This window comes from Schistocerca piceifrons, chromosome 6 (assembly GCF_021461385.2).
Source record: "Schistocerca piceifrons isolate TAMUIC-IGC-003096 chromosome 6, iqSchPice1.1, whole genome shotgun sequence".
NCBI classification, from domain to species: Eukaryota; Metazoa; Arthropoda; class Insecta; order Orthoptera; family Acrididae; genus Schistocerca; species Schistocerca piceifrons.
This window is the reverse complement of record NC_060143.1, coordinates 29974907-29994762: the sequence shown is the minus strand read 5'-3', so window position 1 is coordinate 29994762 and position 19856 is coordinate 29974907. Positions and strand designations below refer to the sequence as shown.

The 19856-nt window shown below is 39.1% G+C and overlaps 1 protein-coding gene and 1 non-coding gene across 2 annotated transcripts in view; one reads left to right on the top strand and one right to left on the bottom strand.

Moving 5' to 3' along the window:
• LOC124802831 (dynein axonemal heavy chain 2) overlaps window positions 1-19856 on the bottom strand; it is a 1031222-nt gene that overhangs the window by 387966 nt on the left and 623400 nt on the right. Inside the window, 1 exon segment of the mRNA XM_047263843.1 lies at window positions 9550-9733. Within this exon segment, the coding sequence (XP_047119799.1) occupies window positions 9550-9733 (184 nt within the window).
• On the top strand, window positions 13169-13245 carry Trnal-caa. Its single transcript has one exon. It is a non-coding gene; the product is annotated as a tRNA-Leu (tRNA).

Below are 19856 nucleotides of genomic sequence, written 5' to 3'. Positions count from 1 at the left end.
CCTACACAAGCTATATTCCGAGAAGCTATGCTACTTTCTGCGCTAATATCATCATTCAGAATTGATCTGTGAATGTATATAGTGCCTTGAGGATGCGAAAGACAACATATGACTATTTGAGTTTGCATAATGTATTGTGAGAATGCTGCCATATCCATGGTTTTTGTGACATTTTCTAACAGGCAACTGCAAGGCAAAGAATGTTGACACATTAATATGACCTGAAGCCTATTGTACCAAGGAAAAAACAAATTTTCCAAAAAGAAAGCAAAAGACTTATTAGTAGCTGAATGGGCTCGCCACTTCCTCATCAGAGAAATATTCCTTTTGTTTGCATTTTGAGCTTACATACTACAATAGTGTAGATGTAAATTAAAAAAGCATGTATGGATGGCAGTGCAATTACCTTAAAAAATGGGAAAAAATTAAAGTTAGACAGAACTTTTCTTTAGCATGCTAATGAATTATTATTTATTTTGCATTAATTTTTTGTAATTTCAATCCAAGAAATTTTATAAGTGAGTCTGCATGAACACAATTAAAGAACTGTCACAAGTATGACATCTGATCGATTTCTGCTGATATTCTGAGGCTCTGTGACATCACCTGCCTGCGTATTCCCCCTGCTAACAGACACTGAAATTTTTATGTTCAGTTTGCAGACATTTCATGCACCATTTTGTGATGCCAGTGAGCATGCTAATTCTGTGCTACAAGTTTGGAAATAGCTCCTAGACAGCATGAATGAATTCATTTTCCTGCCATCTTGATGAGCAGATGAATTTCTCTGTTCAATGAGAAGTACCATATTCAGTTTCAATTACACTGTAAAAAGTTATAAGACAATATATCAGAAAATTACTTAAATCTGATTTATGTACAATTTAAATACCACATTTATGGAAAAAAACTGCTGTTCGATCGATTTGAAAAACAGAGAGATGTTTGGATAACCATATCTCTCTATTAACTAGCAGAGGAAGGTATCTAATACCAGCATCTAAATTTTGTTGTACTCTATGGAATGTCCAGTGAACAAATGTACTGCTATAAAAGATTTCCTCAGCAGCAGAAGTTGGTTGCCCAATTATCTGAAGACAAGCACTAGTTTTACCATCACCATGTCATCCTAAAAGTTGCCGCAGTCAGACAACAAATGGGTTATGGAACAAAAGTTCAATGAATGCTGCTAGGCATATCATTGGTGGACTGTACAACCATTGCCCTCTTGCGTGACTATCTAACACTTTCTGCCAGAATGTATTAGATGCCTGTAAGGGATGGTGACCATAGGACAACTGCAAGTACAGTTCTGTATTAGTGGACTTACTGTAAACAGAATGGTTAGGGATTCAATCTCTTTCCAACTCAAACCAACATACCAAAAACTGGTAGATATCCATTCTTCTCTCATTCCATGCAAAAAGTAAACCTCATGATCAAGCCCAGATGACCACGACAGTTGACCAATCACTGTGTCACTCTCAATCATTCATCATCAGATGCGCTATGGAGGAGCATGGGATCAGCATAGTGCACTCCTGGCCACTGTCAACAGTCTGACCTCAGAGCCGCTACCTCTCAATCAGGTAGCTCTTCATTTGACCTCATGAGGCTGAGTGCACTCTGGTCCAGTCCTCCCACTAGAGACAAATCCCTGGTAGTAGTCATTCCGTAGAAAACTTAATATTCCCACGAATAGAACTGAGATGTTCCACAAAAGCAATAAATTTTATACACTCCTTTGGGCCTCACTATGAATGTCTCATCAAAATACCTCCAGAATACTAACAGCTTAAAAAAGAAGTTTTCTCATCTAAATTCTCCCAAAACAAATTTACCATCATGGTAGAAAGTGGATTATGTAATTTAACACCATTGATTTGTTCAAGATAATGGTTATTGTGATACTCACAGGAAAAGTGGGTCAGACATAATAAGCCTTACATTTTGGTGGAATAATCCACGGATACCACCTCCAAGTATGGTGTATATAAGAAAACAGTTTTTAGAACAGTTAAACAATCTGTCTTGGACAATGTAAATGGTCAGGCTGAAGTAGTTAAGATTCTGACTTGTATAAGGCCCCTCAGATGGAAATACCACAGGAGCATAAATCATCAAGAAGACTGAACCACAGCTACTCATGAACAGAAAAACTGCCAGATGGTTTTGAAGAAGAAACTGGTATAGGGTTCAAAGGCATTATAAAGCCACAGTTCCACACTCATTCACACTATTAATTCCTGTGAGTAGTATGCACTTGATCCCATCAAGAACTTTCACCAGAGATTATAAAGATGCAGTGTGTATTCAAACTTGGCCACCAAATCACTAGCAATAAATCAATTGTGTTTGCTTAATACTTTAGTCTTCCTGCTGTATTGGAATAGATTACAGGTGGACTGTTCATGAAGGAATGGATTGGAAGGAACAATTCACTAAACTGAATGGAAAGACTGAGGAACAACTTCTGAGGAATGGTCATTCACTGTTCACTTCAGCCAATGATCTTCCTGCCTTTGTCTCACTTTTATTTGGATGGCCACTCATCCCTTATTCATTTCGCTGTGTTTGACATTCTCACTAAATGTCAAACTTCTTGAAATATTGACTTCTGATACTTTGCATACGCCATTCTGTACTCACAACCTATAAGGTGAACCACTTCCAAATTCAATCATGCTGGACTTGTTAAAGGCCTTCTCTCCTTCTTCTTCTCACAGTCCAAATAGTGGACACACTTCTCTGCCACCAGCCCAACAAATCACACTCTACCCAAAATCAATGCTGAATACTGCCTGACTCAATTCAGTCCTCCGTCCAACTGTGATCCACCCCCACCACTCTCTAATCACACTCTGTTAACATTCCAGAATTTCACACCTCAAACTTTGTCTCACCATCACTCCCCAAATCCCTCACCACAGAAACCAATCTTACATCCACAGAAAGAACTGCAATCCATCACCAAAAACTAATCCTGACCTTATACGCAATTCTGCCTGCTGAAAAAAGGCTCCATCACTAAGGTTGTGAACCAAATGGATTACCTGATGTGGGGACTCCACCACTGGTCAGATTCATCTGCCAACAAATGTTACCACAGTGAACCCATTCCAGAAATCCAACAGGATCTCCAATCCCTTCTCAGATCTTTAGGCCCATTCCAGAACCTCTCCCCCAATTGTATCTCTCTCCTCAATTCTACAACTCCCTGTACTCCTACCTCCTGCTCCATAAACCCAACCACCCAGGATGCCCCATCTGGTTGGTTACTGTGCCCCCACTAAGATACATCACTACTGATGCCAACTCCCTCTACACTAACATCCCTACTGCCCATGGCCTTGCCACTACTGAACAACATACAACCTTCTCACAGGCCACCATGACCAACTATATTCCCACCTACAATTACATCTCTTTTGAAGACATCATCTACAAACAGATCTGTGGTACAGCAAGGGGCACCTGCATGGCACCATCCTATGCCAGCCTATTTTACTATTTTATTTACACGTCTAGTTCCGTAGGAGCAAATCCCAAAGGTCATGGAATGTGTCAGTAGATGAAATTACAACATAAAAGTAATAACAGATAAAATAAAATGTTTATGAACCCAAAAAAACCAAGCCATAGGTTTCAGTAAATGCAATCAACAATATAGGAAGCAGCTTAATTTTTCAAGAAACTACTCAACAGAATAGATGGAGTAACCCACAAAGAAACTGTTCAGTAGAGTTAAGGAAATGCGATCCGAATGCAGATTGGATTTCTGCCGAGTATTAACTGAGTGAAAGCTGTTAGTTCTTGGGAATAAGCTGCTATTGTTAACAAGATAACAAGAAATGACAGTAATGAATATATATATTGAGAGGGAAATGTCAAAATACCCAGACTAGTAAACAGGGGTCGACAAGAGGCTCGTGAACATACACCACTTATTGCCCGAACTGCCCGTTTCTGAGCAAAAATATCCGTTTAGAATGGGAAGAGTTACCCTGAAATGTAATACTATATGACATAAGTGAATGAAAATAAGAAAACTAGACTAAGTTTCATGTTGAACGATCACGTACTTCCGGTACTGCTCAAGTAGTAAAAATGGCAGCTGTGAGTCTTTGAACAAGATGGACTTTCCACAACGGTTTACTATCTATCTGAACACCTAGAAATTTGAACTGTTCTGTTTCACTAATCATATGCCCATTCTGTGAAATTAAAACATTGGGTTTTGTTGAACTGTTTGTTATAAGCTTGGTGGTTTTAGTTGCCTGAGACTGCAGTCATGTCTGTGTGTGTGTGTGTGTGTGTGTGTGTGTGTGTGTGTGTGTGTGTGTGTGTGCACGTGTGTGTGCGTGTGCATATGTGTGTCTGTTGTTGACGAAGGTGTTAATGGCCGAAAGCTATAACTGTGAGAGTCTTTTTGTTGTGCTTATCTGCGACTCAGCATCTTCACTATATGGTAAGTAGCAACTTTCCTTCCCTTAATATTGTTACAGTCCATCCTGGATTTCCCACTGTTTGATTTAAACTGTAATAACTGAGTCTCCCTGTGACTTAGCATTAGTTTATTTTCTACAAGATATGAACTTATGTCACGAACTGCACTATTTGAAACAAAACCAATGCTGCACACAACATCCTTTACTAACAAGGTAATGTCATCAGCAGACAGATATGTTTTAAAATTACCCATAATACTAGAGGGCATATCATTTATATAAATAAGGAACAGGAGTGGCCCCAGCACCGATCCTTGGGGCACCCCCCCCCCTCCCCCCCTTCCCCATTTGACCGTAACCCACACAGACATCACATCACAGCCATTCTCAACACTGTGAATAATTACCTTTTGTTATCTGTTGTTAAAATACAAGGTGAACCAACTGTGAGCTACTCCCCATATTCTGTAACGGTCCAACTTCTGGACCAATATTTTGTGACCAACACAATCAAACACCTTGGTTAAATTAAAAAACATGTCTAGTGCTCAAAACCTTTTGTTTAATCTATCCAATACCTTACAGAGAAAAAGAGCATATAGCATTTTCAGTTGTTAAATGACTTCTAAAGCCGAACTGTACTTTTGATAGCAAACTATGTGATATAAATGATCAATTATCCTTACATACACAGCCTTTTCAATAACTTTAGGGAACACTGATGGCATAGAAATAGGTCTAAAATTGTTTACATTATCCCTTTCTTCCTTTTTATATAGAGGCTTCACTACTAAGTACTTTAATTGTTCAGGAAACTGACTGCTCTTAAAGGAAAAATTAATATGGATAAGCACAGAATTAACGTGCAGCACAGTACTTTAATACTCTGCTAGGAACGCCATCATATCCATGAGAGTCATTAGTCTTCAGTGATATAATTATTGATTCAATCTCCCCCTTGTCAGTATCACAGAGGAGTATTTCAGACATCAGTCTCAGAAAGGCATTTTCCAAAAGAGTTGTGTGATTCCCTATAGAAACTAAGTTTTTATTTAATTTGCCAGCAATGCTAAGAAAATGACTGTTAAATACTGTACATATTTCTGACTTATCAGTAACAGAAATATTTTGTCTAAGAACTGACTTTATACCGTCGACCTTGTGCTGCTGACCAGACACTTCCTTCACAACTGACCATATGGTTTCAGTTTTATCCTGTGAATTAGGTATTCTATTTGCACACCACATATTCTGTGACCTCCTAATAAAATTTTTAAGCAATTTACAATACTGTTTGTAATGGGCTACTGTAGCTTGATTGTGACTACTTCTAACATTTTGATATAATTCCCACTTTGTTCTAGATAATATTCTTATCTCAGTAGTCAGCCACCCAGGCTGCCTTTTACTGCTAGTACCCTGTTAAGAATGTTCTAATGGAAAGCAACTCTCAAGGAACATGAGAAATGTGTTAAGGAAAGCATTATATTTATCATCTATGTTATGAGCACTATAAACATCCTGCCACTCTTGTTTGTTAACGAGGTTTAAAAAACTCTTTATGGCCTCTGGATTAGCTTTCCTACATAGTTTGTAATTATATGTGACATTTGTTTGAGTACAAAAGTCTTTTAGTGTTAAAATTTGTGCTTCATGGTCTGAAAGGCCATTCACAGTTTTACTAACAGAATGCGTATCTAGTAACGAAGAATGAATAAAAATATTGTCTATGGGTGCGCTACTGTTCCCCTGCACCCTAGTTGAAAAAAACACAATCTGCATCAGATCATATGAGTTTAGGAGATCTATCAACATCCTTTTCCTCGCACAAACATACACAAAATTAATATTGAAGTCACCACATATAACTAATTTCTGGTACTTCCTATGACGCGAACCAAGAGCACTCTCCAGCTTGAGCAGAAATGCTCTGAAGTCAGATTTAGGGGACCTATAAACAACAACAATTAGAAGTTTAGTTTCACTAAAGTCAATTGCCCCTGCACAACATTCAAATATCTGTTCAGTGCAGTGCCATGATACATCTATGAACTCAAATGAAATACTGTTTTTTTACGTACATGGCCACTCCCCCAGTCTGCAAGAACTCCTTGAAAAACAGCCAGCTAATCTGTATCCCAGTAAAGGAAGCCATCTAGAGGAATCCTTCCTGAACAACTTCAATCAGAAACCCCTTGCCAGAGGAATCCTTCCTGAACAACTTCAATCAGAAACCCCTTGCCAGGTTCAGATTCACTGATGACATTTTCGAAATATGGACCATGGGTAAAGACACTCAATCCACATTCCTTCAGAATTTCAACACCCTCTCCACCATTAGTTTCACCTCGTCCTCCTCAGCACAACAAGCCACCTTCTCCAGTGACGATCTCCACTTCAAGGATGGTTGCATCAGTAACTCCATCCATATCACATCTACCAACCACCACCACTACCTCCACATCAACAGCTGCCATCCATTCCATATCATGAAGTCCCCTCCATACAGCCGAGCCACCAGTGGCAATCTCATCTCCAGTCACAAGCAGTCCTCTCCAAATATAGCAAGGGTCTCACTGAGGCCTCAACAAACAGAAATTACCCACCCAACCTTTTACAGAAACAGATCTCCTACACCTTGTCTCTCGAGTCACCAACCACCCACCCACCCACCCACCCACCCACCCACACACACACACACACACACACACACACACACACACACCATCTGTCCATGAAGGTGCACTACTCCCACAACTCAGTAGTCCCCAGGACTGGAGAAATTGAAAAGCATTGTCTGTCAGGGTTTTGACTAACTCCCTTTGTGCCCTGAAATGAGGAATACCCAACCCACTATCCTTACCACCCCTCCCACAATCGTATTCCGCTGCCCACCAAACCTATGCAAATCCTTATCCTTCTTTCTCCACCCCCAACCCCTGCCCCTCGCCTCATGGCTCATATCCCTAGAATAGTCCCATGTGTAAGACCTGTGCCCATGTATCCTCCCACCACCACCAACTCCAGTCTGGTCACAGGTATCTCATATTCCATCAAAGGCAGGGCTACTTGTGAAAGCAGTCAAGTGATATACAAACTAAGCTTCAAATGTGTCTACTAACAACCTGTCTGTCTGCATAAATGACCACTGACAAACTGAGGATCAACCACTTGCTGAACATGCTGCCCAACACGAAGTGTTTCACTCCAATGATTGCTTCATTCCCTGCACCATTAGGATCCTTCCTTTCTGAACTTCATAGGTGGGAACTCTCCCTGCAATATATCCTACATTCTCATAACCCTTCTGGATTTTTGGGATTCCATAAACCCTTGGTGGAACTGCAGAAAGTGGGAGGCAGTAGGAAGGGCAGCAGAGTTCCTTACCAGCTGGTTGGTGGTGTCTTTACTGTTCTTCCAATATGTGCTATCTCTGAGTAAACTATGCATTTTATCATGATTGTTGCCACATTTTTTAAAAAAAATTGTTCTTTTACAGTACACATAGTTTTACACAGTATATTGCAGTGTTCCCTGAATTTACTTTCTGATTTGAGTTTCTTGACCTCTTGTGGTTTTAACTTTTAGTAACTGAAACATACTTACATTATGACTGTGGTAGTGCATGTGGATCAGTATTCGTAGATGATGCAGTTTTCAGTAATACTGCAACTGTAGTTCAACACAAATGGAACTGTTATAAATGAATATGAAGATTTCGTTCTGCAACAGTCCCCATACATTGTTCCATAAGTTTTTACAACATCTTCTAAACACTGCTTTACAACTTAGGGCATATCACATAAGAGTGCATATGTCAGTTTTACAGCAAAGGGGTTCCGAATTCTACCAACATGGTAGAACCCTTTTATGGGATGACCTAAATCCAGAAAAGAGCAAAATCAGTGATGATCAACATCTATTCCATACCAATACTGACATATGGTACAGAAGCATGCACCTTCAAAATGAGAGAGTTTTCATCTCTCCGGACATCAAAAATGAAATTCATTAGATCAATCATCCAGAATATCAAGATGGATAAGTTTAGGAATGAGGAGGTGAAGAATAGTGGTATGAGCATGTAATGAGGTTGGAGCATACAAGAAGAGCCCAAATAAATTTTGAAAGAGAGGTGAAGGACAATGTCTTTTAAGAACACACAGAACCTGTTCAATGGACCTGATCATGATTATGTCACTACCAGAGGAAGGACATGGATGATCTCTCAGTGACAGGTTTATATGAACAGAAGGAAATGGAAGAGACTGATTAACAGTATCCATGAAACTGTAATAGTACAGTGACGATAATGATGGTAATCATATGAACACCAAACTCAAGTGGGATCAGAAAGTTTTGAAATTTGAACTATAATAGTTGGTACTCATACAGTACACAAAAGATGCACTGAACACAGTAGATACACAAGGTTCTTACAGCTCAACAAAACGGTTGTGCCAGAGCACTACATTATCACCAGTCACTCTATACTGTATGATAATGTCAAAATTCTGGTGTCAACGTCATCTTTCTGGGACTCAGTAGTCAAAGATGCAGCTGAAATTTGTCTGGAAAAGAATTTAATTAATAGAGATCCTATTTTTGGCTCTGATAAATCAAGGAATACTGCACCTCTCTTAAGAAACATGCTAAGACATCGGTAAAGTGAAGTTCATAATGATACATCAATATCCTAGCATAGATTGACCACACTACCACAGATTCAATTTATGCATACTTCTTTGCCACCAATCAATGGCCATGAAACTTGTGTGCCTGTGTCACGATGCGTTGGTTTAAAAGAGCAGTGTGAGTGATGTATCCTCAGTATGTTGGCTCACACTGAAGACAGGTGACACGTAAATGGCTGAACAATTAGAAGAAGAAATTTAATGGATATATCACTGCCCAACGAAAACATAAGGATGCATGCTTTGCATATTGTTTACCCAATCTCCCACTCTGAAAATGTTCTTTCTCACATGCAGTAACATATTTTTATTAAAAAAATATAAACATTATTCATTTCATAAATATCTCATTGGAACTGTCATAAACAAAACACTCCCTAAAGAGAGTAATGAAGAAGTCATCTCACCAATGTATTTCGGCTCTTCATCAAAATCAGATAACTGCTGGGTCAGCATGGAGCCATAAATTCGAATGATTTGAGGTGTGCTCGGGAAAGTCATATTTATAAGATTAAACCGACTCATCAAGCGGTTAGAAATAGTATTGCGACCACCACCAGGAGGACCCATTGCTGCCATTAGCTGCATGTCCTATAAGAAAATAAATTTATACATCAGCCACAGAAGCATTGTTCTTTCATAAACTGATCGGCTAAGTGTAAACAGCTAAAAAAGAAACATAATCACAGAACTGGTCAAACCTTTTTAAAGGAGTACAGATACATATTTATGGACACAACATTATGAAACCTGAACAATACTCACTGATTGAAATGAAAACATAAACACATTTATATAAGAGTACTGATAAATGAAACATGGTATGAAAGTGTTATGTAATAAAAAATGCTCAAATCAGTAGAACAAAAGCAAGTTCATTTTGCTGGCACACATCATCAAGCAAATAATGAATTATTTATAGCAATTTTCTATTGGGGGGCGGGATAAAGGGGGCGGGGGGCGGGAAGATACGAGCTGTGTATGTACTTTGTATCAGCTGCTGTAAGTGAGTAGTGAAAGGTGGAACCAATTATGCATATTTTTCTCCTTTAATCATAACAAACTAATTATCTTCTATTATTGTTTGAGTTGAATAATATCCACTTCTTTCAAATAACAATAAACTTTTATTATATTTGTATGATTAAAATTAATGTCTGACTTGAGTGGTGACTAAGGTCATACAGAAACTAGAAGTTTTAAATAAATTCCCATTATATGAGGATTATTTCAAAAGTTCTGCATACTGTAACACAGAATTGAAGCAAATAATTTATTTTACGAAATACCTCTATAAGCCCTCAATATAATCTTCATTCTTGGTTATGACAGCTTCCCAATGTATTGGCAACTTTTGTATTCAAGACATGGCATCTACATTGTTACGCTACCTGATTACTTGGGCCGGCTCACTGGAAGCTTCATCAATTGTATCAAAACATTTTCCACTTAGTAGTTTCTTCAATTTGAGAGATAAACCAAAGTCTGGTGGACTCATACCAGGACTGTATGGAGGATGGGGAAGTATTTTTCTCATCCATGTTTGTCGAGTGTTTCTCTCACTGGTAGGGCAATATGTGGTTATCAGTTATCGTGGAAAATGAGATCACATGCTGAAAGTACGTCAGGCCTTCTTCAACAAATTTTCGGGTGCAAACATTTTGCAGAACAGCTTCTAGTATGTGCTTCTTACAGATACTCCCTGGTGCCATACACAAAGATCATCATGAGTTTCACCCTTAACTAAAGATGGCAGAATTTTTTTGGGCGTGGAGAGTCACAACTTTTTCACTGTGATGACTGAGACTTCAGTTTGTCTCAAAATCTCATATCCAGGTTTCATCAAGCACAACTGTCCTTTTCAGAAAGTGTTCACCTTCTGTTCAATAATGCCGAAGAAGAATGAGATTTTCACTCTGCAGCAGAGTGTGCCTGATATGAAACTACCTGGCAGATTAAAACTGTGTGCTGGACCGAGACTCAAACGCGGGACCTTTGCCTTATGCGAGCAAGGGCACTACCAACTGCGCCAACAAAGCACGACTCATGACCCATCCTCACAGCTTCAATTCTGCCAGTACCTCGTCTCCTACCTTCCAAACTTCACAGAAGCTTGCAGAACTAGCACTCCTGGAAGAAAGGATATTGCGGAGACATGGCTTAGCCACAGCCTGGGGGATGTTTCCAGAATGAGATTTTCACTCTGCAGTGGAGCGTGCACTGATATGAAACTTCCTGGCAGTTTAAACTGTGTGCCAGACCGAGACTCAAACTCGGGACCTTTGCCTGTCGCGGTCAAGTGCTCTACCAACTGAGCTACACAAGCATGACTCACAACCCGTCCTCACTGGTGGGCCAGAGCATAGAGGTGTCAATGAATACTACAGAATGGACACCACCAGCTTCATCCCCATAGGCCCTAATGAATAGTTCTAACACTCTAGTATGAAAAGTCTATGGAGAGTAATACAAACAGTAACTTCTGTTCAATACAGAACCAGACTACAAAAGGGACTGACTAACTACTCACACATGCAGTCCACTTTTTAATTCATTGTGCATGGCAAACTAAAAATGGGCTTGACTATTTATATTATGGTCAACCCAGCCATTATAAGAAAATTATACAAATCCAACCATATTATCACCAGGAGATAAATACTACTATCAGAGCACAGAAAAGGTGAATATGCTCCTGTTTATGAGATTCTCATTGAAAAGTGGGGTTCAGCTGTTTCATTCTACCTGCCTCAACACCTTTAAAAATGTTCCCAAAAATTTAGTCATGCAAACACATTCACATTCTTTTTAACATACAATTCACCTGTCATTCCCACAGACTCCCATAACTGTAACTCACACACACTCAGTAGTCCATCACTGTTAAGTCACTCTCAACCATCCATTTCCACTTGCCCATTCTCACTCATTCCTTCAGCCCAACTCATTGTCTTTATCCCTTTGTGTCTCTCTAACTGATGCTGTCTCCTATCTAACAGCCATAGTGTCCTTCATTCTCTCCTGTACTATTGTTTCCTCTCACTATCACTGTCTCCCTCTTGCTGTTATTATCTCATTCATTTGTTCCCACTGCTCCTGTCTCTTCTCACTGTCACAATCTCTCTCTTGCTCTTGTCACTGTCATAGACTATGTCTCTCATGATCACTGATTCTCATCCACTTCCACTTTCTCCTTCTCTTTATTCCTCTCCCAATGGCAGTGTCTCCTTCACTCTTTCCTTAGCACTATTCTGTCACTGTCAACTATGCTGCACCGTCACTGTGCCCCTCTCTTTCTCTCACACTGCATTGTCTCCTTTGCTCTTTGTATAACACAACCACTGTCTGCTATCTTCCACTATTTATTCTCTGTCTCTTTCCCACTGCCACTGCTCTTTCAACATAAAAAGTACAAATATTTTTGCATGGAAAAATTTTTGAGAACAATTTTAAAGGTGATGAGTAAGGTAGAATGAGACAGCTGATACCACTCTTTTCAGTCAGTGTCTTTTTAAACTTCACACCTATACAAATATGCACAAAACGGTACTGCAGTGACAAAAAATTGAGTAAAAGGGGTCTTACCATGCCTAAAAAAACCTAAAATGACTGCCAAAAATTATATATACCTGGAAAGGCTGCAAGCTCAGTAAAATACTTCTAATAATACTTTTACTCATTTTAGATACAAATCATGAGCTGGGTGTTCTGATGAACTGCGATCAATGAGCAAAGTGTAAAGAAAAAATCCAAAGCAAACAACTTTGTGTGAACCTTACATTATGCATCATTATTTTTGTTTACATGTGCCAAAGTATATAAATAGACTGTCAACACACACTCCGTTGCAGAGTGAAAATCTCATTCTGGAGACATCCTCCAGGCTGTGGCTAAGGCATGTCTCCACAATATCCTTTCTTCCAGGAGTGCTAGTTCTGCATGGTTTGCAGAAGAGATTCTGTGAAGTTTAGAAGGTAGGAGACGAGGTACTGGCAGAACTGAAGCTGTGAGGATGAGTCATGAGTTGTGCTTGGGTAGCTCAGTTGGTAGAGCACTTGTCCGCAAAAGGCAAAGGTCCCGAGTTCGAGTCTCGGGCCAGCACACAGTTTTAATCCATCAGGAGGTTTCATATCAGCCCACACTCCGCTGCAGAGTGAAAATCTCATTCTCGAAACATCCCCTAGGCTGTGGCTAAGCCATGTCTCCGCAATATCCTTTCTTCCAGGAGTGCTAGTTCTGCAAGCTTCTGTGAAGGAGATGAGGTACTGGCAGAATTGAAGCTGTGAGGACGGGTCGTGAGTCATGCTTGAGTAGCTCAGTTGGTAGAGCACTTGCCCGCGAAAGGCAAAGGTCCTGAGTGCAAGTCACGGTCCAGCACACAGTTTTAATCTGTCAGGAAATTTCGTTATGATTTGTTTACATGTGCCAAAGTATATAAACATATCAAAGTATATAAATAGACTGTCAAAACTTTACTCGCCCATAGAATTCATTTTATATAAGCAGTACACATTGCTGTATTTGGGAAAAGAGGGAGCTAGTGCAAAAGTACTCCTGTTGGAGCACAAAAAAGGCTAGTATGTTCCTCTTTTAAAGACTCTGACAAAAGAGCACAGTTCCATTGCCTCAATATTCATTCTGCCTTCCTCACCAAAAATTTTAGCACGTAAACTCATTCACACATTTTAGTGCTGAAAGAGAATGGCAGGGAGCCTGTAATGGTGGAAGAGAGAGGAGACAGTGGGAGTGGGAGAGAAAGAGAGAGGAGACAGTGATGGTTGGAGAAAGTGTCAGTGAAAGAGAAAGAGAGATGGACAAAGACAATAGCAGTTGCAGCCAAAGAGACAGGAGATATTGATGGTCTGTGAAAGAGAGTGCCAGCAATAAAGAAAGAGAGATGGATGAAAATAGAAGCAGTTGGAGCAAATGAGAGAGTAGACAGAGGAAATGAAAACTACAGATGAGTGTAGATCATGCATGGGCTTGGGGGGTCTGGACCCTCCCAGATTGGTGAACTTTAAACATGTAGGTGCAGAGCACATGCACTTTTGGCCTAAATTTTGAACACATTGGTATAGTGGAAAAAATAAATAGGAACCCCCAGAATTTTTGAGTTTCCGAGGTATGGTGGAGACAGTGACAGTGGAAAATAAAGTCAAAAGGAGACAGTGTAAGCGAGATAGAAGGCAGTAGCAGTGGGATATACTGTAAATCAATGGGATAAAATGGAAATGTGGGAGAGAGAGACATACAGGTTGTGGTAGTGAAAGAGGGATGCAGAGTATGAAGGCTTAACTACAAAGACAGAGTAGGTAAAAAGATTTAAAATGATGTGTTAAAAGAGCACGAATATGTTTTCATGCCGAAATGTTTGTTGAGAGAGGCGGAACAAGGACTGAAGCAAATTGGTCCTAACTTTTCTGTCAAAGTCTTTTAAAGAGGAACATATTCACATTTTTTGCCTTCTGACAGGAGCATTTTTTAGCTGGTAAATTATAAACCTTTCTCACAGTTAAACCTACTTATTAGTACGAATCGTATCAAAATCTTTACAGTAGTTCCTGAGATTGGCCTGAACATACAGACAGAAGCAAGCTGGGGACTTCAATTTATGTATGTAGGTATTATTCTTCTTTCCTGTCAGCCTCTCTTGGTCAACTCTTGTTGCTTCGACCCCGATGGTATTAGGTTGCGAGGCCTGAGGGTGTCTTTCATTCTCATTTTCTTTTCTAACACATGGCTGTCAACCGAACGGCTCCCGGTATAAGGAGACCAACCTTACCAAGTGCCCATGGCCAGTAAGGGACAGATGAGCAGGTAAGGAAGGGGCACCCCCTTGTGCCAGGGATGAGAAATTGTCCCTAAAGGCAGAGAAACCATTAACACGGTAAATGGCAGGAGGATGTAGAAGGGAACAGGAAACCACTGCATTAACGATCCCATACAGGATTCCCAAATAGAAACATGGCTATGTCGAATTCAAAATTTTCTGGAGTTTCAATTCCCTCATTCAGATCTCTAGGGGTCGATGTCTTGGGCAAGGCTGTAAGGAGTAAAGGAATAAAAGAACAGATGAGAATTGGAACATGGAATGTCAGAACCCTATTAAAAGCTGGGAAACTAGAAGAGGTTAAGATTCTGATGGAAAAGTCACAGCTGGACATATTAGGAATCAGTGAAACAAGATGGGGCAGTAATGGTGATTTTATGTCAGGGGATGATAATTCACAATGGTAGTGCTCGAACAGGAAGAAATGGCGTTGCTATAATTTTGAGAGGAAAATGGAAGAACAAAGTGTTGAACACACACCATTGCAGTGATAGGATAATGGTGATTAAAACTGAAGCACACCCCATGGATTTGTGTGTAATTGCAGCTTACTTATCAACAACAATAGCAAGGATGAGGACATAGAAGTAGTATATGAGCAAATTGATGACTTAATGAAACTGGTTAAAAAAAAGGACAATCTTATCATAACTGATGATTTCAATGCATCAACTGGTGAAGATAACAAAGGTTTATGGAATGGCAAGTTTGGGCTAGGAAAAATGAATGCTAGAGGAGTAAGGTTGCTAGATTTCTGAGAACAGAATAAGATGATAGTCACCAACACGTGTTTTGAAATGCCCAAGAGAAGAAGATATACATGGAAAAGTCCAGCAGATGGCAAAATGTATTAGGTATATTATATCCTAGTCAAGAAGAAATTTATGAATCAAATAAAGTCTACACACACGTACCCTGGATATGATATAGACAGTGACCATGTTCTAGTGATAGCAGACTATAGTAGCAGATTTAAGAAATATAAAATAACTAACCAACACAGATGGTTTGGAGAAAAACTTAAGGAAAAGTAAATAGCTGCAGACATGAAAGAATTGACTGATAACCTGATAGGTAACAGGGAAGGATGCGAAGAGACCATAGAAGTAGCTGCTAAAGAACTAGTAGGATTAAGGAAACTAGCACCAAGGAAACCATGGATGACCAAGGAAATACTAGACCTTGCTGAAGAACGAAACAGGCTGAGGAAAAATGATTTCAATAAGTACGAAAGAATAAAAAATGCAATTACACAGAAATGTAGATTTGAAAAAGAAAAGTGGATGCACGACAAACATAAGAAAATTCAACAAGATCTAAGTGGAGGTCAAATTGATAGAGCCTACTCTAAAATTAAATCAATGCAGATAAAGCCAAGAACAAAAACAAATATGGTCAAGAATAAAAACGGTGACCTAATTTTCAAATTAGAGGATTTATGTGAAAGATGGAAAGAGTATATTGACGAACTATATGAAGGAGAAGATATTGCTAATGAGGGGGAAATTCTGGAAGAAGAGAGCAGTGTGGATATCGACATGATAAGGCTACCCATATTTAAAAAGGAATTCCACAGTGCCTTGAATGATCTAAGTAATGGCAAAGTGACAGCCACAGATAACATCCCAGCAGAAATACTGAAGGAAAATGGAGAATCAACAAAAGAGTACTTATATAAAGTTATTAAAGGGTACTATGAAAATGGAAAAGAACTACCTACAGATTTGCTTAATGGCAAAACAGTGGTAATCATTATAAAAAAATACAAATAAAAATAAAAAAATTAAAAAAATGCTCTGGACTGTGAGAACTATAGAACTATCTCATTACTATCCCACACTTCCAAAATAATGTTAAACATAATAAAAAATCTAATAAAAAAGAAAATTGAGGCAAACCTAGGAGAAGATCAATTTGGTTTCAGATCCAGAAAAGGAACTAGAGAGGCAATACTAGCTCTGAGGATGGTATTAGAAAGACGAATTGGAGTTAATAGGAATACCTACTTGACCTTTATAGATTTCCAAAAGCATTTGACATGGTTAATTGGAAATTGTTATTCCGAACAATGAAGGAAATAAATCTCAAATGGAGGGACAGAAGATTAATCTGGAACCTGTATAAAAGGCAGGAAGCAGAAATAGAAGTGAATGGTGTGAAGAAGAAAGCAAAAATAAGGAGGAGAGTAAGGCAAGGATGCCCATAATCACCATATCTGTTCAACTTATTTATTGAAAAAACTATTGAAAAATTGAAAAGAATAACCAAAGAAATTAAAATTAATGGGGAACAAAAACACTGTACCCGTTTCGCAGATGATATAGTAGTACTTGCTGACTCAGTAAAGGAAATGGAGTTTATGTTACTAAAATTAGCCAAAACCCTAAGAGAATTTAATCTAAAAATAAATAAGAAGAAAACAAAAACTATGGTAGTAGGGAAGACAAAAGAAAATGGTAAAGTTAATATTAAACTAGAAGATGATGTTCTAGAGCAGGTTGAGAACTTCTATTATTTGGGGAGCACAATCACTGAAGACAATAAATGTATCACAGATATAAAGAGAAGAATAGCGTTGGCAAAGCAAGCTTTCCAAAATACAAGGAATTTACTAACAGACAATCATATAAGCCTAGAGAGTAGGAAAAAGTTTGCCAAAACTTTTGTCTGGGGTGTCTTAACATACAGATGTGAAGCGTGGACTCTGGGAAAGGCAGGGAAAAAGAGACTGGAAGCAATGGAAATGTGGATATGGAGAAGAATGATGAAAACAAGATGGGTAGATAGAAAAAGTAATGAACAGGTCTTAAGAGAAGTGAATGAGAACAGAACACTACTAAATTATATAGGAAGAAGAAAATAAAAAATGATGGGGCACATAATGAGACACAACCAGTTCCTAAAGAATGTAGTTGAAGGAAAAGTTTCAGGGAAAAAACCAAGAGGCAGGCCAAGATCAACATATTTTAATAACATCAAAGAAGATATGGGGATAAAATTGTATGAAGAATTGAAGAGGATGACAATGGAGAGAGGGACGTGGCTAAATCGACAAGGCGTAGCCTTTAGTTTATGATGATGTATTATAATTTGATATGTGTAAATTGGCATATATCTGATGAACTTTATATTTAAATGTTGTAGGTATTTGAACTGAATGTGGAAAACAAAAGAAAAGGTAATGCTCAAAATGAGACTTGAACTTTTCCTTCAAATACATTCTTTAGGAACTGGTTGTGTCTCATTATGTGCCCCATCATTTTTTATTTTCTTCTTCCTATATAATTTAGCAGTGTTCTGTTCTGGCTACTGACAGTGCCATAAAGCTCATTACAAACTGTCGTTAAGTGACTTTACTTTACTTTGTTACTTTAATGAATTTAGGCAGTTTGGTGAACTTCAAAGTCATGCTTCTCCAGTATTTTTGAGGGTTTGCTTTGAACTACTTGGGGAGATTGATATTTGAATTCAATAAATAGATAAATAAAAATATCTCCTCGCAGTGAAGTCCCCTCGTGAGCTGCTCCTGAGAGAACCTGCTATTATTCTGTTTTCATTAGTTTTGTAAAAGCCTATCAGCTGCTGAAACAAACAAGCATTTTTCAATTTGTGATGACACATTACACACATTATTGTCTCATCTACTAAGCACAGTCCCACCATTTGCAACAGTATTTCATCTGTCCAGATACCTAGCCTTGCAGTTGTTTCAAAGGCAGCTATAAATATCTTCATATCTTCAGTTGTTTTGCCCAAAAAGGGATAATCAGACTGGTCACAGCCAAATATGGCAAAGGTGTGGCTCCAATGGATGAAACTCTCCCTACCTTGGCTTGAGCTAACTCCTTGAGTACCTGTGAGTTATCCTTTTTAACTTCATTTGTTTTGTTAAAGTTGAAACATGTCCTGTGAGGAAGCACTCTGTGTATCTGACTCTAACATTGCAAAACCCTTTACCCACCAAAAAATAACAAACGAAATACACATAATAAGTAAACAAGCAGAGCCACTGCCATCATTGTAGAATAGCAACAAAAATGTTCTCAACCTTTGCATCTTGACATCCGTAGCGCAGGCACATACTACATTTAACAAGTGCTGACAGAGTGAAAGGTGAGCTGTGGCCTGACAAATTGCACTGTGTGCATCTTAATCACGGCATGCCAGAATAATATGCTCTTGTATTACCTCCGAAATGAGGAAGGTCAGCATGCTCCTCAGCCTTCACAAACAGCACCTTTAAATTCCTGTGGTAAGAAATTCTTTTATTCATAAGTTACATGACAGAATCAAAGCTTGATGAGCAATCAGTATCCATGGTCAGCCATGGCTGCTGGAGTGTACCTGTGTCAGCAGTTGCCCTCAAGAAAGGCGGCATATGGCAATTGCAGCTGGTAGCGTTGTGCTGCAGTCAGAACAATGGAAGAATGCTGATGCACAATAGCGGTGGCTACTGGTGATGGACAATAAAAGGCAGCTCTGCCTGCCATCCTGGTTCCATAGTGGTGGTGTAAAGCCCACCAGAGTAAGAAGGGTCAGACAGAGCCTGCAACATGGCTGACGAAGATGGAATGCATCCATTATGGATGATGGACAGCAACAATATAGGCCAGAATGGGGTGGAGGACAGCGACAGCGCAGGAGGGCAGTTAAAAAGCCCAGGTTTGAACCCACAGCTCACCAGGAAGGTGAGTCAATGGGTGCATCTACTGCATGAAAGTGCCAAACTGACTATATAAAGATATAGCTCCTCTGTTGACTGACAGAGACCACTGCAAGTTGAAGAGGGTCATAACGTGTATAATAGGGAGTCATCTATCCAGACCATCACAAAGAAATTCCAAACTGCACCAGGATCCACTGTAAGTACTAAGACAGTTAGGT